Source organism: Hyla sarda, chromosome 5 (genome assembly GCF_029499605.1).
Source record: "Hyla sarda isolate aHylSar1 chromosome 5, aHylSar1.hap1, whole genome shotgun sequence".
Taxonomy (NCBI): Eukaryota; Metazoa; Chordata; class Amphibia; order Anura; family Hylidae; genus Hyla; species Hyla sarda.
In genome coordinates this window covers 188,558,048-188,583,844 of record NC_079193.1, presented here as the reverse complement: position 1 = coordinate 188,583,844, position 25,797 = coordinate 188,558,048, and the positions used below count along the sequence as shown (strand labels likewise).

The 25,797-nt window shown below is 39.9% G+C and overlaps 1 protein-coding gene across 1 annotated transcript in view; it reads right to left on the bottom strand.

Annotated features, from left to right (window-relative positions):
- Nucleotides 1–4,886: 4,886 nt before the first annotated feature.
- Nucleotides 4,887–25,797, bottom strand: part of UBE2QL1 (ubiquitin conjugating enzyme E2 Q family like 1) — a 30,965-nt gene continuing 10,054 nt past the window's right edge. Inside the window, exon 2 of the mRNA XM_056520919.1 lies at nucleotides 4,887–5,719. Coding sequence (XP_056376894.1) covers nucleotides 5,588–5,719 — 132 coding nt within the window. The 3' untranslated portion in view covers nucleotides 4,887–5,587. The remainder of the gene's footprint in view (nucleotides 5,720–25,797) is intronic.

Sequence of the window (25,797 nt, the reverse complement as noted above, 5' to 3'; positions counted from 1 at the left end):
TGCCAGAAATTTCGCCGACATGAACTGCCCGTTGACTTCAATGGGATTTTCCTGTCCCCTTCACACAGTATAATCCGCATTTCACAAAGTTTAAAGACATGTCTTTAATTTTGTGGAATTCCGCAGAAGAATCCCGTTGAAGTCAATGGGGCTTTGAATTTCAGCTTTTGAGAACTGCCACAATTCCACAGAAATTCCGATGCAGCTCCTCTGAAACACCTTAATTCCATTCAGCAAGCTTTGCTGAATGGAATTTGTGCAGCATTGTGTAAATTCCACCATGTAAACATACCCTCAAAGGGAACAAGTGATCAGTTTTATGCTGCCAAAACCGCAGACAGTATATAAATGATGCAAGCAATGTGATTCCGGGACACTATGATTAACTCTACTTGGGCGTAATCATAAACTAAAAATGCTACCGTGAGCCTTGGTGGCGGGTTCTGGCAGCTGCTCTCTGCCCACTAGTGCTGAGTGACACATTGATTCCTATACAAAAATAAGGAGAAACACATGACTCAAGCTAGCCTGGCAGGACTCAGCAGCCGGGACCTTCCACCCCCTATCACTACTTACACAGGTTCCAGTGGCTTTTTTAAACTAAAATGATTAGTGTGTTTCAAATGCAAAGTACCACACCTATTCTCAGGTTGGTGTGGTTTTGCAGTTTCATTTAACTGAATGGAGCTAAGTTGTAATACCACACACAACCTGAGGACAGGTGTGGTGCTGTTTTTGGAAGAAATAAGCTGTTTTTCTATTCCTGGTTAACCTCTCATTTTGCTCGGGTCCATTTGCTTTAAAACAAGCAGCCTGAACACACATGCTTGTACTCTTGGTTATTTTAACATTTAAAGTTTATTCTGTAGGTTGTATATTTACAGCAATGCCAGAATCATTCTGATCTTCAGGGACAAACGTCAGACGGGCGGACGCTGCAGGATTTCAGTCCTCCCAACGTAGTGTGTTACCAATTGGATTCTTGGTAATTATGGTCTCAGCTGCCTTGAGATCCTCCCGTCTAGTTCTGGGCTGATCCCTCACCATTCTCATGATCATCGAAACACCACAAGGTGTGATCCTGCATGGAGGTCTTGACCAAGGGATATTGTTGTAAGTACAATTATTTTGTGTTCCTTCCATTTGCAAATATTTGCACCAGCTGTTGTAAACTTCTCCTCAAGCTGCTTGGGGATGGTCTTGTAGCCTATTTCAACCTTGTTTAGGTCTATGGGGGAGAGTTTGTAATCTATCTCTCCACTGATTCCTCTGTGGACAGGTGTATTTTATACAGGTACTCTGGCCCTAATACATCTTATCCCCTATCCGAAGGATAGGGGATAAGATGTATGATCGCGGGGGTCCAGCCTCTGGGGACCCCCGCAATCTGTCATTCCGCACCCACCTTTGTGAGCTCTCCGCAGAACTGGAGGCTCTGAGTGTGAAGCCTGATGACCAAGGGGCCGGAGTATCATGACATCACGACCTTGCCCCGCCCCCCCAATGCAAGTCTATGGAGGGGGCGTGATGGCCGTCACGCCCCCTCCCATAGACTTGCGTTCAGGGGGCGGGCCGTGATGCCACACGGGGGCAGAGTCGTGACATCACAATACTCCAGCCCAGTGGTCGTCACGCTTCACACTTGGAGCCTCCAGTACTGCGGAGAGCTCACAAATGTAGGTGAGGAATGACAGATTGCGGGGGTCCCCAGCGGCAGGACCCCCGCGATCATGCATCTTATCCCCTATCCTTTGGATAGGGGATAAGATGTATTAGGGCTGGAGTACCCCTTTAAGAGCACTTCCCTTAATCCCTTAAGGACTCAGGGTTTTTTCATTTTTGCACTTTTGTTTTTTCCTTCTCACATTCTAATAATCATAACACTTTCAATTTTCCACCTACAGACCCATATAAGGGCTTGTTTTTTTGCAACGCTAATTTTACTTTGTAAAGTCATCAATCATTTCACCACAAAAACTACAACAAAGCCAAAATGTATGCTAAAACCATATCTGCACCATGATCGGCACAGTAGTTTTGTACGTATACTAATTGACCGTGCGGTTTAATTAACATTATATTTTTTATAGTTCGAACATTTCTGCATCTTTGCGATACCACATATGTATGTTTATTTTTGTTTACATATTTTCTTTGTTCAAATGGGAAGGGTAATTCAAAGTTTTAAGGAAGGGGTTAAATCACGTTTATTAAAAAAAAAAATGTAACACTATTTTATGTCCCCATAGGGGACTATTACATGTAATCATTAGATTGCATACACTGAACAATGCTATGCCATATCATAGCAATGATTAGTGTTATCGGTACTCTGCTGCTCCAGCCTGGCATGGACACCGGAAGCACCGCGGGAATGCTGGAGGTAAGTAGATGTTTATTTATTTTTTATTTCTCACACAGTGGTCATAATTATAAAAAGAAAACCCTCCTATCGGAGTTCTCCTTTAAACATTTAGTCCATATTCATAAACATATATATTTGTTAAAGCCCATATTTGCTTCCCGAAAACAATGCTACTCTTGTTCATGAGTCTTGTCTGGTATTGCAGCTCAGCTCCATTCAGGTCTATTGTAGTACCAGACTCCATGATCAGGAGTGGACTGTGCATAAATAGGAGTGTTAGCTATCAATCTTTTCAATATATTAGTGCTATTAATATTACAAAAGAATAAATAAAATTTTCCAATACACATCCTATCCCATCCTTCATAATTATTATAATAGTTGGGCAACAATTCAGATGCTTGGAAAATCATCCCTAAGTAATAAATTACGGTAGGTTTCATACTTTTACTAACCCAGATAATAAAGATATGCAATTTGTCCTACATGGTGCATGGCATAAATTTAAAACACAGAAAAAGGCAAAAGAGAATGATTTCCATTTCTCCTTCCCCAACCCTAAAATGGTGCCATTAAAAATACATAAAACCTGTCCTGCAAATAATAAGCTCTCATATATAAGTCCATGTAAAAATAGAAACGTTATGTCCATGTAAAAATAGAAACGTTATGGCTTTTGTAATGCAACAAAAAATTTTAATTTACAGGATTACTAAGGATCCATAATGCATATGACCAATGCTGCTATGAATAAGCACAGTCTGAAGCATGTTAGCTGCTTTGATAGCGATGGTCATATCCAATATGTTAAAAATAAGGAGTGACAGTGGTTTTTTATAGCAATGGTAACTTGCATTACGGATTTTCAAGGGGGACTCCACTTGCCAGCATTCTGAACGCCGCCTCCCATAGACTTGCATTGAGGGGGCGTGGCCTGACACGAGGGGGCGTGCGACAGAGCGTTCTGAACTAAATGTTCAAAGGCTGGCCAGTGGAGTACCTCTTTAAAACTCTAAATTTTAACACATGTAGTGTGTTAATGTAGTGCCCTCTTTATGTTAGCAAGTAATGGTAACATTTTTTAAACTTAATTTTTTTATATATGTTATACTTTGTTATGAAAACCAATAGAGGCCCGTGTCTGTATTCATTTTAGCTGTTAATAGACAACACGAACTGGAAGTGAGAAAAAAAGACTGTCAGCAAAGAAAACAGAAACACACAAAAACACACGAAACAAACAAACATACACCATATAAAATGAGAATGCTTGGACTGGGGGAGAATGTGTGTAATTGGGTAAGTAACTGGGTCAGTGATAGGAAACAGAGGATGGTTATTAATGGTACTTATTCTGATTGGGTGACTGTTACTAGTGGGGTACAACAAGGGTCAGTCTTGGGTCCTGTTCTATTTAATATATTCATTAATGACCTTGTAGAGGGGTTGAATAGTAAAGTAGCAATCTTTGCAGATGACATTAAACTCTGCAAAGCGGTAAACACTATAGAGGACAGTGCACTGTTACAAATGGATCTGGATAGGTTGGAGGTTTGGGCTGGGAAGTGGCAGATGAGGTTCAACACTGATAAATGTAAGGTAATGCACATGGGGAAGAAAACTCCGGGCTGGGATTATGTATTAAATGGGAGAACACTTGGAACAGTGTCGGGCAGCTCCTGCCAAGGCAAATAAAACCATGGGGTGCATCAATAGGGGCATAGATGCCCACGACAAGGAAATAATTCTACCACTGTACAAATCACTAGTCAGACCACACATAGAATACTGTGTACAGTACTGGGCACCAGTGTACAAGAAAGATATAGTGGAGCTGGAGAGGGTTCAAAGATGGGCAACCAGGGCAATACGGGGAATGGGGGGGGGGGGCTACAGTAGCCAGAAAGATTATCAGAATTAGGGTTATTTAGTTTAGAAAAAAGAAGGCTTAGGGGACACCTAATAACTATGTATAAATATATCAGGGGACTGTACAGAGATCTCTCCCATGATCTATTCATACCCAGGACTGTATCTATAACAAGGGGGCATCCTCTACGTTTAGAGGAAAGAAGGTTTCTACACCAGCACAGATGGGGGTTCTTTACTGTAAGAGTCACGAGACTGTGGAATTCTCCACCAGAGGAGGTGGTCATGGGGAACTCTGTAAAAGAATTTAAAAGGGGTCTGGATGCATTTTTGGAGAATAATAACATTACAGGTTATAGATTCTAGATCTATATCAACTCTTTAGGGACTCATTAGGGTTATAGGTTGAACTTGATGGACTCTGGTCTTTTTTCGACCTGTGTTAATAAAATGTTTTACTCGACAAGAGCAGTTTCTATTATTCACTAACAGAAATGTCAGGTTAACATTCCTGCCCGGGATTATATAATCACTGTATTAATGAGTCAATCTGAAGAGGCGGGGTGACCCTTTACTAATGACACAGAATCTGGCCCCCGACCTCCTGGCCGCTGCTTATTAGTGAGCGCTATAATGAAAATAAACCTGCAGGCACCTTTGAAATGATTTTATTTTACAATAGTTCCACACTATAACTCTTTATTATTTATCCACTGTTATATTTCGTCAGTTATCCAACACAGATCACATCGAACACAAATGAGGTCTAAAGTTTGAGTCACAGCGGACCACAGCTCCACATAAAGACAAATCTTCAATGTTGTGTTGACCTGCCAGGAAAAGAGACAAAGATAAACAGCACAGCAAACATGTACCTGCAATGCACTGCTTGCCTATTAAATATTAAAGGCTTCATGTACATTTACATTAATTGAGCATCAGTGGTGAGAACTTCCACTGTTGCTTTTTGGCGCTGCTGTCAATGGAAGAAGCCAAAAAACCATGCGTCTGGGATGGACAATGAAGCAATCTCAAACTCCTTTGGACAGTGACCTGAAGATGTTCGATTATCAATCTTGAAGCATGACTGCAGCACGACATTCCGCGCAGCGAACTTTTCTTCTTCCATTTATTCCAGTGTAAACACTTCTGAACATAAATAAATTAAGTCTTCCTGTCAATCACATTCTTAAACTGAAGGTGAAGTAGAAAAAGGACAGATGAATGATGTATGATGTACAGCACTGAGGAGATGGCATAGTGATTTGTTTTCTTAAATATATATCATTTTCTCTCGGTGAGGTGGTTTCCTTCTCCCTGTTTTGAAGTCTATTCCTCAGGGTTTTATATATGTCAACCATCAGACACTGGTGGAGTAACCCAACCATACTTCTCATGAGTCTTCACCAAACTCTTAAATGTTGCTTCTGCCTCTTTGCGGCTAAAGGCCTTTTTAGATTTTCCAGCTTTCCTACAGATACGACCCTATGGAAACAAAACAAAAACATTGTAAAACAAAAACATTATAAAAAAATCATTATATGATATAATCCACAATATCAAATATATTTACCACGACATTGTGTAGTCATTAATAAGAGTCAATGTAATCTCACTGTACTGTAGTAATAATAGATATGCCTTAAAACAAAGGTCCAATCTAATATACAATATGCATGAGTAGATAATATCTGACAGTATCAGATCAAGTACATGTTAAATATGTTATTAACAACAATGGTTTGCTATAATAGGACTCAGTCCACTTAGTAATAAACAATTAAATCTGCCAATGATGTCCAGCAAACAAAGCAGCAGCTCAGCAATTTAAAGGACATCTGCAGCAAAAGACAACTTATCCCCTATCCACAGGATAAGGGATAAATGTCTGATTGCAGGGGGGGGGGGGGGGGTCCAACCACCAGGATCCCCCACGATCTCCCAAACGGGGCCCCCCGCAATGCCGCTCTATGTGAGCAGCTAATGCGCGTAGCGTCGACCTCTCTGAGTTCAACGGTAAGCCCCCTACATGTCCCCTCCCCATACAGTTCTATGGAACAGGTGGGGAGGCACGAACGCTGCCTCCCTGCTTCTCTCCCATAGAACTACATGGAGGAGAGCGATCAAACACTTATCCCCTATCCTGTAGATAGGCGATTAGTTGTCTTTTGCTTCATATATCCTTTAAGGGCTAGGCAAACTTGAGGAGCCTAGGTCCAGTGGATGAACTAATGATGTTTTTTTCTGGAGGATATGGTCCCCATACACCTATTGGAGACTGCCTCTCTCACTAGGCCCCTTGACAGGGCTCCTACTATAGTCATGATGGGTAAAGTCAAATGTGAGGGTTGCACAAAGTGCACTCCTGACCATCTGGAACTGTCCTTATTTGACAATGTGCAAATTTAAGAGGGTTAAGGAGTGTATAGATTGGAACACTTGTATATCGAGGGTGTATTGTAGGTTTATGAGTCAATTTACTATATTAAAACACAGTAGGAATAATATTAGAAAGGTGTTTGATATTGAGATGATCAACCTAATTTCAATTTATCCAAATATGCTAGGATTGTATTAAATGAAACATACAGGACTAAAATATATGTCACAGAAGCCAATGGCTCTCAAGTCATTTTTTTAAAGAGTTATACAGTGTCACTCAATAAATTACGTCCCTAGGAAGTGTGCTTAGACGCAGGAAACGATTGGTGCCGATAGGTATAGCCACAACAATGCATGTCTGCACTGTTTTGTAATAAAGAAGAAGATTGCACTACACGGGTGAGTGACAATGTCTACATCTTTCTTGACTGATTCCACAAGCTGTGCTAGACTCTTGTCTTGCTTTATGGCATGTTTTTAAAAAAAGGTTTTCAGGATTAAAACATGGCTGTTTTTTTCTTGGCCTAACTCACAGTAAAGTACTAAAAGAAGAAAGGTGACAATGGATCTCAACAAAGCTAAGATCAAACAAAGGTTAAGCCAAATGAATACATTTTCACTGGTGTATTTTTTTTGTGTGAAAATAATGGAAATGAATTCATGTTTTGGTTTGACCCAGAAGATAAGTTTATATAAAAACTTTCCTCGCCCATCAGAAAATGTGAATATTTCTACTAAATACAATCCCTTTACATTAAAGGGGTACTCGGGCCCAAATAAATTTTAGCCCCTATCCAACGTATACGGGATAAGATGTATGATTGCGGGGGTCCCCCGCAATCTGTCATTCCGCACCCACCTTTTGTGAGCTCTCTGCATCGCTTGAGGCTCCGAGTGTGAAGCGTGACGACCACGGGGCCTGAGTATTGTGACGTCACGACTCCGCCCCCATGTGACGTCACACCCCGCCCCCTGAACGCAGGTCTACAGGAGGGGGCGTGATGGCTGTCTTATCCTATATCCTTTGAGTAGGGGATAAGATGTATTAGGGCCGGAGTACCCCTTTAAAAGGCCCTAAAACCAGTGGAAAACAAAATGGAGGTTTTGTACTCCAGATACCATAAATTGACAGGACATAGTTTATATTTGGGACTTTTTGTTGCTTCTCTATTCTGACTGACATACAATAATACAGTTCCTTTATATTGGAGCCAAAGCACCTCTCCACCAGGTAGTTTAGAGATGTATACAATGTTTGCAGCATATTTTTCAATACAGCTAGGAATTTACTGAAATGCATTAGGTAATAGTGAAGGGGCCCCCCACAGAGAAGGTATGCTTAGCTTTCAAGAATAATCTGCACAACAGGAAAATTACTTCTACGTTATGCTTCCATGCTATGCTACTTGTTGCTACCAAATTGTATGTCAATGTGAGGGTATAAAAGCACAAGTCAAAAATCAACCATTAAATGAGATCAATTGAGTGGAATTTTTAAAGATATATTTTATTCTTTAAGGAAAGAAGATGTTTAAAGTAATTCTTGTCTTCAATATGGCACTTTGACAATATGAAAGGGGGCTACTCCTATCCTTATGGTACATCAATATTAGGTTATTGAGGGCCCAATTTTCAGCACCCTGCCATTAAGGATTAACACCAGTGGAAAGTTAAATGGTTAAAACTGTACTCTTGTGCTCCTGTCAACTGCATCTGCACCCTATGGAGTACTATAATGAAGAAGGGAGTCCCACTGCACACTTTGATAGGTAGCAGGACTTCAGGCTGGTGGCTGACTTGAGGCACACCAACATCATGCAGTTTTGTCATTACCTTTACCTGCACAAACCCGCTGACAATGCAGGCCTTAGGCTACATATTTATTGTGGTGATGGGGTTAAGGGAGTATTTTATTTGGTATTTTGAGGCAATTTTGACTTTGCTGACACACCAACAAGGGGGTACTTTAACTGCAGGGGCACTAATTGGACACTTAAGCTAAGTAAGGGCAATATCACTGTGCACAGGCAATAAGAGGATAATACTAGGCACTATTACTGCGTGGGGGCACTACTGCTGGGTAGGGGCACTACTAGTGTAACAAATTCTGTAGGGGCACTATTAATGGGAGCAGGGCATTAAGTGGAAAATTTAACTGTGTTGGGGCATTGAGTGGGTATAATTATTATGCTGGGACATTATTACTGTATGTGCAAGAAAAAGGACAGTGTTATTGTGTGAAGGCACTAAAGGACACTATTACTGGGTTGATTCTACTAAGTGAACACTACTAATGTGTTTAGCCAAAGGGAGGCACCATGCACAAAAGGGGTCACTACTACACCACAGAACTGAACCCCCACCAATGGCCTAAACACTTTTATTACTGGATCGCCCTCAGGTGATATATGTGTCCAGTCATTATTAAGCTTTGGGATCACAGAATCTTCTGTAAGAAAGCAAAACAGAAATTCTTGCCTTGAGGTATTCTATAAATCTAGTGCGCCAGCATAAAAGTTCCAACCGCTTGCCATCCCCCCCCCTCCCTTGAAATCCCCTGCCCAGCGCCCCAGAGTTCTGAAAATTTTTATGTAGTAGTGGCGGTGGTCAACACCCCCTCAATGTACAGCGCTCATGTCTCTCCGTGCATGAGATTGCGGGGCGAGGGGTTAGGAGGTATCCCATCGGTTAGACACCCCCCTCCCCCATCTCGCCATTGTCTGAGCATATTGGCTGCTGGTCTGCACACTTAGTTCAGCGCTGACTAGAATATGAACAGGTTCTTTATTATCTTCTTGTTGCCTATAAACCAGTGACAGATGAAACCACTTAGATGCAACTCAACTGATACTAAGGATGTGTTCACATGTTTAGGCTTTCAATTGCAATTATTAGTAGCAAAACAAGAGATAGATCAGATAATGGAGGACATGTATAACGGAAACGCTGAAACTTCTATTTTTCAAATCCATTCCTGGCTTTGTATTCATCAATTGCAATTAAAAACTTGAACATGTGAACACAGCCCAAAAGTGGCCTGTACTGAAACACTTGCAGCTGTGTGAGAAAGATGCATTACAAATAAGATTTGGATATGGCTCAGTAGAAGTTCTCGAACATGTTAGGGTGATGCATTTTTAATGAATACTTCATATACTTTACTATCCTACTTGTATTCTTTTATCTTAGGTCTTAAATAAGAAAGTATCCTATTTACAGAATAGAATGTGGTTATGAATGCAATTCCCGCTGGTACTGCTCTTCACTTTATAACAGGTTCTTGGCTTTTAAACTATTTTTAGTAGTAAGTAAAGACAATACGTGTTTATGGCCTGACAATTTAAAGGGAAGGTATCAGTTATATTTTTATTATTATTTAGAGTATGGTCACACATACCGCAGCTGCAGAATTTCACATTGCAGGAAATCTGCTGATGATTGCTACGAGCAATTGTCACCTAAAATCCGCTGTGGAAGTAAGCTTCGACCCCGTCGGCTGACCCACATGTCACAGTCACTAGTGACTGACATCAGAATGCTGGGGGAAGCCTCCAGACCTTACTGCACACACAGGGCTGCAGCTGAGTAACTTTGTTTGTCAATCAAAAGCCAGTGACATGATGGCGCAACGGATTTTAGGTGAGAAACTCGTAGCAGAAGCTCCAGCGGATTTCCCGCAGTGTAAAATACGCTGCGGATATGGTATGTGTGACCTTTCCCTTAAAGGGTTACTATCATTACAAAAAACTTTTGACATGTTGTCCACACATATCAAAAGCATTTATTACACCAGGTTTCTATACTGGGAAGGGAGTGATACACTGCTGCTTGCTTTCCTGGGTGATAACTAGCAATTGCTGCCTCCAAATGATTATGGAGACGGCCATCTTTGCAAAACTACATGAGATCATTGTGTTGCACAAACAATATGGTGCTGAAATTTCCTTTGGCACAGTAAGGCAAACCAAAGAAAAAAATGACTCCAAAATACTCAGAACTATAGAAATGCCATGGAGTGATGAAGCAAACTTGAACATTCAGCAGTATTATCTGAAGGAATAAAACATTATGCACTTGGCACCACTGAACCTTCCAACATAACAAAGTTACCAAGCAAACCTAAAAGTCCACCTAGGTTTTTTACCAAAAAAGTCCTGTTAGATTCTAGAGTGGCCGTCACTTTGAAGATGGTGCTTGCAGCGGCAAACCCTAAAATATACCCATGAAGAATGAGCGAAGATTCCTTAGGGCCATTTCACAGTACACATTTTCCTTGTGGAATTCTGCTTACAGCTGCCTCCCCTGGAATTGATACTTAATGTCTGCGGCAATCTACCACGGACAATAAGCGCCATCCCCTTTACCTTCTACAGTACAGTACCGAGACTTCTCCAGCGGATTCTGTCCACAGATTGAACATGTTTAATCTTATGGCAGAATCCAACCCTGTGCTGGAGGTTTCAAAACAAAAACCAAAAATTTACGGCCATAACATTTTTCGGTGAAGCATGGACAGTAACTAGTGGTGGATATCAAAAACAAGATATGAATTGGGCCTTAACATGATTTCTCAAAATATTTTCTATAAGACGGTTTCAGACAATAATAGTGAGTAAAAAGCAGTATTAAGCAGAATTGTTTTAAGCAACTTTTGCACAGGCCAAAAATAAAAGAGATCCGTAAGTGTAATTTGCACCTCCTTTTGCTACAACAGTAAGCAGTCCCAACTATGCATAGAACTTTAAGGGTATGTTCACGCACAACAGATTTGTTGCATAACTTTCCGTGACTGAAAAATCTCCTCCAGTCATATAAATTTAGTTATTTCTGCAGCATGTGCTCGGGTATCTGCAAAACCAATTCAGATGAATGGGGCAGTGACAGAAATTCTTGGAACAAATTTGATGCATATAAACTTGTCCTATACAGTAATGGTTATGATCATGCTGATGTGAAAATGTAAATCAATGCACTTTATGTTTACTATTAGTAGATTTAAAGTGGTTTAAGTTTTTCTTACAGCAATGTATAGAAGTACTGTATAAAATACTAGAATAATTCAGAGCTACGTGATCATACATTTAAAATAAAGTAGACATATAGTTACACATTCAAGGGTTATAAAAAATGACTTGAGGATGCATTCAATCAGTTATCACATGTTAGCAAGTGCTTAAGGTCAGCCTCAGGCCAACGGCAATGAAGGCAGACCACACGGCTGCTATGGGGCCTATGGGTGGGGGAGCCCTCTGTTAGTCCATTTGCTCCAGCCACTGTCACTTTCAACTTAATCTGTGTCGGCAGGATGCAGATTTGGCTGAATATTGTGTTAGAGCAGACAGCAATCCTTGCACTTGTAGGCTGCAAGCTGCTTAATGCTTGTGGCCTACAAGTTAATATAAAAGCCAGGGACTCCCCTGTCATTTTAGCACATAGTTAGCCACTATTACTGTGCGAAGGGGGTATTGCTAATAGGGTAAGGGAAATTATTAATGGAAGGCTAACTAGTTTGTGGGGGCATTAAGGAAGCCATGTTACTGTATGGGGGAACACAGTGGGAAAGCAGGAGCTAACCAGTGTGGGGGGCACATAGGGGGCCATATTTCTATGTATGGGCACAAAGTGGGCATTATTATTGAGTGGGGGCACAAAGTGGGGCAAATTATTGTGTGGGGTCTAAAAAGATAACAAGCCTAAAATGTTTGTCTGGCAGATTTTGCAGAGAGGAGTCATGGCGAAAAGAAGTCATCATAGTGGTCTGGATGGAGGAGTAAAGGAAAGAGAACAATTTGATGACTAGATCACCTGTGAGTCAATGGATGTAACTGCACTGTTATCACATATATAATCCTTAGAGTGCCTGTGTAAGACTGGTATCTACTACTATATGGTCACTCTACGGGTGTAATATTGATTGTAGAATAGTGGTAATTATTCAGTAACAGTATTTTGTTAATGTGTAGTCATGGTGTGGCGGAAAGAGAACAATTTGATGAGTAGATCACCTGTGAGTCAATGGATGTAACTGCACTGTTATCACATATGGTACTGGTATCTACTACTATATGGTCACTCTATGGGTGTAATATTGATTGTTGAATAGTGGTTATTATTCAGTAACAGTATTTTGTTAATGTGTAGTCATGGTGTGGCGGAAAGAGAAACACCATCACTTTAGTCCATGGGCTTTGTCTGGTAACGCAGCTCATTCCAGTGAATGATCTAAATACAATGTGATATCTGCTTACTGCACCCATGTCTAATCTCCAAATATATCAAAACTGATAATGAAAGTGAACTGGTTACTGATAAGAACCTACAAGAAGCAAACATATAGATGTGGGCTCAACCTAACAAACTTTATTGTCTATATTATGTTTGCCATAACAGGAGCCACAACAGTTCTGCTAAACCCAACTAAGATGGCCATGAAACCCCAGGATTCCATGTGTAATGTCTTATTTCCCAACTTTGGCTATATTACCGCTGTGTAAAACAGTCTGTTCATCAATGCCTTTTAACACAATAAAACAGGACCAGTATGATATACTGTAGGTCCCCCATAAATAGTGAACCCATTAGTAAATATCTGGGACAAAACATCTAGTTCAAAACAAGCAGACATTCTAAGTAAACAGTTATTTTAAAGGTAGAATCCCTCGGCCTACACACAAAATAGGTCAATGTAAATCAGTTACCAGTAATTCATATGTCACAACTCTCATACAATGGTTAGTATAAAACAGGGTCTCAGATGAGAAGATAATGTCTTACACAATTTACTGTATCTCTGAAAGAATAATAATGGATGCTATAAAAATCATAGCTGAAAAATCGATCATGGTGAATGCATCTCTACTTGTCATTGTGCGTTTGGAGGCCTTTCATTGATAAAGGGGTTAATTGTCTTCAGCCCACCAGGGTTCCATTAGGTTTGAATGCTGTATTTCAAAGGCACATTATCGGCAAGACTAACAATACCTGATCGTCTCTAACTAGAAGAGAAGTAGCGGAGAATGCCTCCCCGCTTCACCTACAGAATGAGTAACCTTGTTCTGCTTTATCGCAGAGATGTAATGAAGTGGAGCTTAGCTTCCCGCTGAAAATCAGTGTGTGCGTCATTCAATACCAGTTTTAGATAAAGCTTCAAAGAACAGAACAAGCGCAGTTATCCCAATGAGTGGTCACCGCGAGAAAGAAACCACATATTTCCTCCAGGACATTAACACCACCATTTACTTACATATACATTGCAAGTGTTGACACACGTGCATATATATTCACATATACCCACTTTTATATGTTTACCAAAGCATGTAGGATCTAAGGCTAACATAAGGCTAGTTTAGGTAGTTTAGGTAGTACTTATATGACAAGATCTTTTTTTGTTAAATATTACTATTATATTTGCACATTTTGTTGTTGCTTGATATTGTGCGATTATTTTGTACACTCCATGGGGGAGATTTATCAAAACCTCTCCAGAGGAAACATTGCTGAGTTGCCCATAGCAACCAATCAGATTGCTTCTTTTATTTTTGAAAAGACCTCTAAAAAAATGAAAGAAGCGATTGATCGGTTGCTATGGGCAACTCACCAACTTTTCCTCTGGACCGGTTTTAAACAATCTCCCTCCATATTCTTACGGATTATGCTTTCATAAAAAGATATGTGGAAGAAAAAATTTGATATAAATAAAAATAAAAGGGAACACAAGTCTATAGCATTCTACTCAATACCTTCATCAGTCCTAAATACTGAAATGTAAAGGTTGGCCTTACCAAAGGAGAAACAAAGGTTGAGGCTGGACATAGATTTTTCTCCAGAGTCAACCATCTGTAGATTCGCTTTATCAGGGCTAGCTGTGGACTGATCTACAGTAGCTGAACTATAGCAAAGTTTCAAGATTTACCATATCAAGAGATTTGTTAACTAGTCAATGCAGTGTAAAGATAGTTATTACTAGACTATGTCTCATCCACTATGAGGAAAGCCTGAGGGCCAATTCACACTGAAAATTTTTGGCCAGAATTTCCGTTTTGCAGCAGCCTCCCGTTGCTGTCAATGGGATTCTGCAGAAGATTTTCTTCTGCTGAAGTTCTGCTGCTGAGTTTCCACAGTAGAATTTTCACTGCAACATTTTTTCCTTGCAGGGTCAAGAAGTCATACACACACCTTCCATCCCGTAAAACTACTATTTTCTTAACGGGTAAAAATCTTGCAAATCAGTGTTAGAGCCCTACCAAATCCTGCATTATTTGCCTGAAAGATTTTTTTTAAATGAATTTGTACAACTCTTTTCTAGAACAAAACAACATAAAAAAAAAACATTATGCAAAAACAATATGTAATTTGAATCATTTTGAATGTACTTTGTACGATGAATGCCATTAACTTGATTTTGCCGTTGGTTTTATTATTATCATTATGATTATTATTGTTTTTGTTTGTAAAGTATCAAGTCATTTTACTTTTAGGACAAATTACAAGAAAGGTTTCGAACCATCAAAATAGTGTCTAAAAATAAATAAGATTCGAATGTATGTGCCTTATAAATTTGGAGCCCCCTCATTACCTCCTGCGTTCCACTGCATAACAATAATATGGCAAAAGGAATCAGAAAAGCCAAGACTTTCCGTCCAACCCCATCCACATTTACTCAAATATTTCTCAAGTACTGCACAAGACTCCACTAAATGTTGCTCAGCCAGGTACATAGAAAAAGCTTGATGGAACATGTTCAAATGGAGTGAAAGAAAAAAGAAAAATTGGAAGCACTCACCACTGAGTCCATTAATGCTGGTGTTTTCATGGTTCATATGGTTAAGGATACGGCATAGAAAGGGACAATGACCGTTTTGTCTGGCTTCCTGCACTTTCTCTGGCCCCTCAATGGCCCTCATCTCTTTCTATGTTGTATCCTCGACTGTGTGAACCATTAAAACGCCAGCATTGATTGAGTCAGTGGTGAGTGCCACCAGTTTTTCTTTCGCTCCATTTAGACACCATAGCCTTTAGTGTAGTTTGTCCTTTATGAAATAATCATCCAGTAATTCAAATAATTTATTAATATATGATATACATACAATGCCTTAAGCAACTTGGAAAGTCTGTTGGAAAGTCTGTTTTCAGCAATGTAATGAAATGCTACATTAAGGCTGGGGTTATGTCATGATTCGACAGGAAGTTGCATATATTTGTCAGACTCTTTCTACAGTGGCTTATTGTTGCGGCAACAAAGGAACAGATAACTTAAAAATCAACATGCCTGATCCTTCTCTTCCTCAATATCTACTACCAGGGAAGATTCAGGAAGCCCCCAGTAGTTAGTTGGACAGCTTGAATCTGTATGGCCAGCTATAGCTACAAGGAACTACAAAGACTTGCTTTAATTGTAGAATATGTTAATGCTAGTGAGACCTACATCACTATACCATGAAAGTGTGTATGTATAGATTCTATTTAGCAAGTTAGATATGGTGGTATATGAAGTCATTTGTGCTGATCCCATAGGGATAGTGATTATGCATCTTCCCAAACAGGCAATAATAATACATGGAAGTCATATGAAACGCATAACCATGCCATACGGAATCAGCAGTGGACTTAGCACAGAGGTGAATGGCAGGTACAGGTCAATCCTAGTGACAGGGTGGATCAAACATCCATAAATCCCGGCTTATACAGCCCTTAATTACATAAGGCAATGCAAGCCTAGTATACTGTATAGTGTCTATGTGCTGTGTACAGCAACATGCAAAACATGTATACAGACATAATTACAAAAAGGAATAGGCAAATATGGTGTGAACTGAGCTTAAAGGAGAAGTCTAATGCAGACTATTCCAACTCCACTGTGCCCGACCTAAAAAAAAAAAAAACTTTCACCCACCTTTCCTAATTCCTAATTTGTTTGAACTTCCAATACTGCCTCTCTTGCCAAATTTGGGCACAAGTCACATGATGACTTCCCTTTTCATGACGTCTTGTACATTGATCTTATAGTAAGTGCCTTATGATCGACTCCCAGAATAAACAGGACATCAGCGTAATACGAAGGGGGAAGGATAATCTAATGGGTGCATTGAGTAACACGGCTATTAGGGGAAGAGAGCAGGGAGGGAGGTGTTACAAGGATAGAGTGTATAGGCGGAATTCAATGCAATCTGTTGCATTCTGGGAGTGTCATTGTTGGAAAAAAAAATAAAACAGGACACGCGCACACAGAGGAGTGACAAACTGTATTGTGGTAAAGCTATGTTTACATCAGGTTTTTCCCTTCCATTTAATGTATACACTGGGAAAAGCTCCTGACACATACATTAAAAAGTATACCATCAAACAGATATCTTGTGAGTTTTTTCGTGATATATACATTAACAAGATGCCATTATAGCATATATGATATATGCCATTCATTGACATCCATTACCCTTCTTTTTAAAGGACCCTGGTGGATGGAACAGCCTAGTCTACCGCTCTATTCCTTCATTTTTTCCAGAGCCGTACTGACGTGTCACTTATTTTCACGGATGTAAAAAAATACGTCATTTAAAAAATATATATATACTGTGTGCACAGACAACCACTTTCCCATAGACTTACATAGAACACATTACTTTTGCAAACACAAACGCTAATTTTTTTTGTAATTTTACGGGAGCATTTTTTTTTAAATATATTTTTCATATAAAATACCCAAGACAATATACATTGTATAAACATAGCCTTATATAGCATTTAGCATTTACTATACTGTAGTGTCCTGGTATACTGGAGTTATAGTTGAGGGATTTAGCAGCTTTTGACTTACTTTCCATACTATGTTACCTTCACCTACCTCTTAGATTGCTTATTAATTAAGATAACAAGAAAAAGCACAAACAAATATCCCTTGACTATTGTAATTCACTACTGGTATTCCACAAACTAAATCCATAAGAATTTCTTCCCTAGAATATAAAGAGTGATTGGTGCAGGCACAACCATCAGGATCTGAGGGATTTAAAGGGGTGCTCCGGTGCTCCATCGTTCTGAACCACACCTCTCCTGCCATCACACCACGCCCCCTCCATTCATGTCTATGGGAGGGTGCGTGTCGGCCCCCTCCAATAGACATGAACAGAGGGGGCGTGACATGACATCACAAGGGGGCATTCCCATGACGTCACGACCACTGCTGCAGGAAAAACCCGCATTTGTTTAGAACTCCGGGTGCTGCGGGAGATCGCAGAGTCCCCTTTGGATAGGGGATAAAATGGCTAGCAGTAGAGGACCCCTTTAAGACAGTGCAGCAGAATAACACACAGAACATAGACAGGAGTGGTACTATGGTAAACCTCTGAAGGAGCTGGACTGTCTTTTTTATGACTATAATCTGGTACTTTACATATTTAATTTGTATTATCTGTATGTATTATTATTTTCACAATTGGATACCATTTGTTTTCAAGCATTACCTTTGATAATATAGAACTGCTAATGAACTAAGGTGAGAATTCCCATGTATCCCTTACAAAAGCCATAAAATAATTAACCATCCCAGGAGAGCTTTATACTGTAGACTAAGAGATGTGAGGAAAGCTCTGGATAGTAAAGGAGTCTCTGTTATGTATATGTTACCGTATATATCTCTGAAATGTGCTCTACTTTGGCTATAGCTACATATGCAAACTGCCCATTCCATACTAGCTATCAACAGTTGTAGATGTGTCGTATTTTTTACATATTACTTATAACATTTTTTTTATTTTTTTATTCTGCATTTGCATATCAATGACACAAGCATTAGGCATAGCTTTTATTTTATTCCTAGGCCACAATTTTTAGACAGGAAGCTGAAGAAACCTGTAAGAGAACATCTTATCAACGGAAATATCTTTGGGTGAATATCTTAAAAAAAAAAAAAATCTCTGTATTTTGCTTATCTATACTGCATATATGAATCCTTACAAGTGCTGGCTACTCAACGGTAGATCCAGTTATAGTACCTAAAGCCTACCTCTCACTGTAATGTCAATTTTCTGTACACGAAAGGTGACATTTATTTTAAATTCCTGAATGGGGCGCCATTTACGCAGTACATAACTATGCATGATGAGACAGAGCTTTGTGCGTCATCTCCACGTCACTAGTGCCATAGATTTACATTACACAGGGACTCATGCTGGAGAAGCGGGAAGCTCCGTCTCCTATTGCATATATATGGCAGAATCTACAATGAATGTCATGTAGAAAAATGACTATTGTACACAGTGCATGTCATTTGTCAAAAAAGCACGAGAGGTGCCCTTTAAGATCATTGCTGACTGTCACATGAGGGCACTTGCCCTTTGTCCCCAGAAATGCATGCAGTTGACAATCACCTAGTCACTGGATAGAACTAATAAAACTGTAAGTGGATTTTAAACACCATGGGCCTCATTCATCAAAACTGTCTAATAGTAAAGCTGTCTTTGTTGCCCAACGCAACCAATAACATCTCTGCTTTATCTTCTTAAACTGCTTTGCTAAAAAAAAAAGACGCGCTGTGAATGGTTGCTATGGGCAACCGAGACAGTTCTAATGTTACGGCCTAGTGCACACTGAGTATTTTCAAGCACAACTCATGCTGATGTTGAGGCAGATTCTGTAAGTGGGCCAGAGGAAGTACGCTCTGGTGTATGAAACGGCTGTAGCAAGGACGCAAAAGATGCCAAATACGACGATTACCTAGACAATTTCCTATACAATTGTGAACCTGAAAAGAGTTTGATGCCTTGGTATTTCCTGCCTTCCTGACACATTTATTATAGGTTTTACCACAAAATCAGGTGCACTTGTTTGACCAACTTTAAATTAGTCGGTTTTCCCATTAGTGACATGATTGGCGCAAAATGGCACGCATTGGTGCAAGTAAAGTCGCTTGTATAAAAAAAAATAATAATAATAAAAAAAAAACGGCCAAATACACAAAAAGGTAATAAATAAATCTGGTGGGATGAGGAACTAAAACCTTAATGTGGTGGGTTTTCGAAAAAAAACAGACAATTTTAGTAAACATGGGCTTTTGTTGTCTTAAAAAAAAAAGTCTTAAAATATTTGACAAATTCTTGTATACCTAATTTAACCACAAAAGCGGATATAAAAAGGTATGCTGAAAACAAATGTAACAGCGATGAAGTAAACAGAACCATAAAACAAAAAACAATGCTGGACAGACAGACCGATGTTGTATTGTACTGGGAAGTCATTTATAAGCTGTGTATGATGTTATCCTGGACAGCTATGTAGAATTACAAGAAAGCGTAATATTGGCGCTATACTTTATTTATAAAACTACTATTTTGCTTTTCTCTGTGCTCAGGGATGGACATTATATCACTTATTCTTCTTGGTAAAACAAAAAAATAGCAAACGTGTGTCATAAAAAGATAGCATTGGCACTCACCCTCTGTAAAACGTAGCCTTTATTACTTCATTAAAATCATGCCCGCTTGCGGGCATTATTTTAATGAAGAAATAAAGGCTATGTTTTACAGGGGGTGAGTGAGTGCCATTGCTATCTTTATATGACACACGTTTGTTAGTATTCACAGGGACTGTTTTTCAGCATTTGAGCACCTCCCCATATGTATCAGTCCCGCTATAGGGATAATGTTTCCTGTTTTATGAGGCTGTGTGACTATTTTTCTATTCAGTAGTGCAACCCACATACTCTTCTTGTGCCTAGTGTTAAAAGAATAAATAGCAGTTTAATAATCACAACATGGCTATTGCTATTATTATTATTATGTGGCCTTTTCCCTTTTTACCTGGGCATGCGTTCCGGTTTTTACTATGTAACATCCTTTCTCTCTTTGTGATGTCATACAGATTTTTTGTTCACCTGGCAGTGTAGTGCCATCACTTCTCCTGCTTTGTAGTGTATCTGCTTACACACTATCCAAAGACTATGAAAATGAGCGCACAGAAGGTAGACAGGAAGATTAATAATGTATTGAATGAAGGTAGCCTGGAGGTGAATCATTTAACATTCACAGTGTAATATGTGACAGTCTCTGATCAGCAGGTACAAAACAAAAACACAACAAATCGCAACATACAACGCTTGTCACAACTGTTCCTACACAACTGAATGAACACGCCGAAACGGAAAGCCTGCTTGGTCCCCCATTGTGTCCCATAGAACACATAACTTACTCTACAATATCTCTTCTTCCAGCTTATTTACCACCTTTTCTTTTTATCTTAAATCAAGATATTTTGGGCTATCTACTTCTGCTTCCTGTGACCTAAACCATAAGCGGCATGAATAGGAAGTCCATTACATACAGAGGTAACATCATGTGACCACTAGTACTTGGTGGAAACCTTTATTTAAGTGTTTAATCTTCAACTAATAAAGATGGCAAAATATATTGGGAAGTAGCTAGTATATATATATATATATATATATATATATATATATTTATTTATTTTTCTTTTCTTAGCAAAGATATATAATACTATTTGTATGCAGCTGCTGATGGGGAGATGGGCTTTAAGACACCATTTTAGTCCCTCCTTTCTGACTTGTAGCAGCACTACACAGTAAACCGAATGTCTCAGAGCTGTTTTGATGGACTTTCCCATCCTTTCCCAAAACACATAATATGCATTACTCCTCCAGAAAACAATACATGCTAAATATGTGGTTTGTGCCAAAGTGGAATGTTACAAGTGAAATTCTCATTGAAAAAATGGATAGTTAGAAAAATTATTTGTCCTTCTCACCATTATATATATATATCTGCACTGCTCAAAAAAATAAAGGAAACACTTAAACAACACAATGTAACTCCAAGTCAATCACACTTCTGTGAAATCACACTGTCCACTCAGGAAGCAACACTAATTGACAATCAATTTCACATGCTGTTGTGCAAATGGAACAGACAACAGGTGGAAATTATAGGCAAGTAGCAAGACACCCCCAATAAAGGAGTGGTTCTGCAGGTGGTCACCATAGACAACTTTTCTACTTCCTCGCTGATGTTTTTGTCACTTTTGAATGCTGGCGGTGCTTTCAGCATGAGATGGAGTCTACAACCCACACAAGTGGCTCATATAGTGCAGCTCATCCAGGATGGCATATCAACGCGAGCTGTGGCAAGAAGGTTTGCTGTGTCTGTCAGCGTAGTGTCCAGAGCATGGAGGCGCTACCAGGAGACAGGCCAGTACATCATAAGACATGGAGGAGGCCATAGGAGGGCAACAACCCAGCCGCACGACCGCTACCTCTGCCTTTGTGCAAGGAGGAGCACTGCCAGAGCCCTGCAAAATGACCTCCAGCAGGCCACAAATGTGCATGTGTTCACTCAAACGGTCAGAAACAGTCTCCATGAGAGTGGTATGAGGGCCCGACGTCCACAGGTGGGGGTTGTGCTTACAGCCCAACATCGTGCAGGACGTTTGGCATTTGCCAGAGAACACCAAGATTGGCAAATTCGCCACTGTGCTCTATACAGATGAAAGCAGGTTCACACTGAGCACATGTGACAGACATGACAGAGTCTGGAGACGCCGTGCAGAATGTTCTGCTGCCTGCAACATCCTCCAGCATGACTGGTTTTGCGGTGGGTCAGTAATGGTGTGGGATGGCATCCACCACGTCATCAGGAGCATGCCCAGGCATTGTAGTGAAGTCATACGAGCACGTGGAGGCCACACACACTACTGAGCCTCATTTTGACTTGTGTTAAGGACATTAGATCAAAGTTGGATCAGCCTGTAGTGTGGTTTTCCACTTTGATTTTGAGTGTGACTCCACATCCAGACCTCCATGGGTTGGTAAATTTGATTTCCATTGATCATTTTTGTGTGATTTTGTTGTCAGCACATTCAACTATGTAAAGATGAAAGTATTTCATACGATTAGTTCATTCATTCAGATCTAGGATGTGTTATATTAGTGTTCCCTTTGTTTTTTGAGCAGTATAGATATATATATATATATATATATATATAATTGTAGAATGTGTGTGGGAACATACTCTTAGTTAGCTTCAACTGTGGTTAAAATTTTACTTTATGGTCTTCATCAAATAGAAGGACTGTGACTGCGCTGACTTGATGCCAAAAGGTGCCTACTATTTTTTAGGCTGCCTGTTTCCCTTTATATAAAACTCCGCTGGTCAGCCAGGGTTGCCAGGGACTAGTGTAGGGCAAATATGGCACCCTCTACAGTGTATGCATTACCACTTACTACTGTATACCCTACTCTTTGTTTAATCTTGCACCCAACTGGGGAAATCTGAAGTGAGCGACGATGCATACATTCTATGCTTGGCCACCCAGTACTGTAGAGAAACAAGGAGTCCAGCTATAGACAGGAGTCCCTGCTTTTGCATGTACATTCTGTGGCACACTAGGCTCATGTACACTTACTGTAGTGAGCTGCAATGCCAAGTTTGGGACCCAGTGCCCTCCTCACTCAGAGAAACTGTTGGTGCCTGTAGACAGCTTGCAGGAAAGCAACATACATTTTCAAAGTCTTCTGCTTGCAGGTTCGTGGATTCAAATAACTGGATTTACACTATGGAGCATTTTTTTTTCTCCAAATGAAAGTATGTCAGATCTATATGGAGCTACACTTAAAGGGACAGTACAAACTAGCTTCAAAGCAAGGCAAGCCTTTCCTTCATCCTCTGGCAGCTGCAGGATTCTGTGCCATGTCTCGGCAAAAGCAAACCTGACTGAAATGTTCAAATGTTCAGCTTAATGGTACCCTAAAGCGTTTGCAGCTTGGCAAATGCTACAGAATCATTTACCACGTGTTAACAAGCTATTTGGGTGGTGTGACTAGAGGAAAGAACTCATTTAGACCATATTAAGACAGGTTTGAATGAAATAGGTATTTGGTAGGTTTCTCGCAGAGGTGGGCACAATGCAAGAGTTACATCTGTTTGCTAACATTACAATGACATTAACGTCATGTATTTTATAAAACTTTACCTAGTGCCAAAGAAAAAAAACAAAAAACAAAAAGAAAACCATTAAAAAAAAGTGTAAGATAGAATTTAAGAGGGGTTTTACAAGATTATCTGCTTTTTCTTTTCCACAGAAACAGTGCTACTCTTGCCCATGGCCTGTGTCTGTTGTTGGACTTCAGCCCCAGCCACTAGGCTTTAAAACTACATTTGAGGTTATTTTTACTTAAAGGGGTACTCCGCTGCCCCAGTGTTCGGAATATTTTGCTCAGAATGCTTGGAAGGAGGCGGCAGGGGTCGTGATGTCATGGCCACGCCCCTCGTTACAAAATGCCACACCCCCTCAATGCAAGTCTATAGGAGAGGGCGTGGCGGCTGCCACGACACCCTCTCATAGACTTGCATTGAGGGGCGTGTTGTGACATCACAAGGGGCGTGGCAGTGACGTCACGACCCCCCGACGAACAGAGAACGCGGGGGTCCCAGCTGCGGGACCCCCACCATCAGACATCTTATGGATAGGGGATAAGATGTCTAGGGGCGGAGTACCCCTTTCAGGTCCTTGTCTGTAAGGACTGGGAGAACACTAGAGAAAAAGCTGGACACGCCAAGTAATGCATTTATACATCCTTGTAGCCAATACATAATGCAGTCTGCTACGCATCCCCTGCTCTGTAGGATTTACCCTTGACTTGAAGGATAGAAAATAAGCATTACTGCACGCCTGTATAACTGTGCGACCGCTACAGACAATAACTGATCTCAGCCTGTACATCACAAGGCCAGTGACTGGCTGTAGTGGTCATATTGGATTGGTATATGGGCGCGTCACTGCTGCAGCAAGGTAAACAAAGACCAGTAGGAAAGATGTGAATGGAGACACTATAGCTGGGGCGGCTTTATCACGTCAATAATGCTTCTATTGTTATTTTATGGTAATTCTTCAATTTTTCCTCTTTAAAGGGTTATTCCCATTTTCGAAATTTATGGTATACACACAGTATAAGTCTGCAGGGTTCCCAACTCCTTTCTGGCCTGGTGACACAGTAACTGACCATTTTATGCCGGCAGGAACTGAACAGAAAAGTGTCCAGGATTACAGGAACAGCAAAACTTGATGTGTTCTGGAACAGAGGACACTGTTATAGAGATAGGTATGACCGTTATCTGTCAAATATTAGGGTGCATCCATACATCATAAATGTCTAAGATTGGACTAAGATTATCACACCAAAATCCATTTTGTACGTATACTGATACAAACTGTTATTGGGCAGTATGTAAAGTTAAATTCCATCAATCAGGCATAAATAAGATCTGACAGATGCTTTATCTCTTAGTTTAGATAATATGAACGTATGGAGTGCCTAGAGAAAACAGTCCCCAATCCCTAAAAATAAATAAATTAATTAATTAATAAATAACATGTAAATAAAAAAAATAAAATGACATATGATAAAATAACTACAGAACATTTTCCTAGTTTGTTCTCAGTTCAGTTTTCTTTTGGTTTTGTGAATTTCCTTACTAGGTTGTGGTTCTGTGCTATACACTAGCACCAGATGATTTAGATTACTAAGACTAAAGGAATTTTACTGAATTATATTCTCTTAAAATAAAAAGTATAAAGTATCTCAATATTTTTTTTTTTTATAAAATATGAATAATGTTTTTTGTGCTTTACTTATTTTTCCACTGAGTAGCTTTTACGTACACATCTACCATATTGCAATACAGAACTGCTTTTCCTATAGCAGGAGACACAAAATAGCATTCAGTATGTTGTTATTGAACACTACATTTCCAATACACTACATTACCCTAATAGGGATGTGTCAGACAGACCAAAGCCTTCACTCTCAGTTATTGCCTGATAAATTATTAATGTTTCTTGGTCACTGATACCAAATCTCATGCCAATCTATAGGCATTTAAACCAACCAATCAGATTTCTGTACATAAGAGTGACCAGAGGGGTCAGGAATTGTGTAATTTCCCACTGGGATGAAAAGAGATACAGGGAAGGGGGGGGGGGGGGAATGGGTGTGGGGGGGGGGGGGTTGATGATCCAATGGGTGACAAAGTGAAATGCTAATGGCTGAAAGCTACTTCCTCTCCTAGAAACAGAAGGAGGAGCATACTACCAAGTTTAAAGGAGAGTTCTGGCTATAATTTTTCTTTATCCAATATGAGCGGCGAAATAATAAAAATAATAATAATTAAAAATAATAA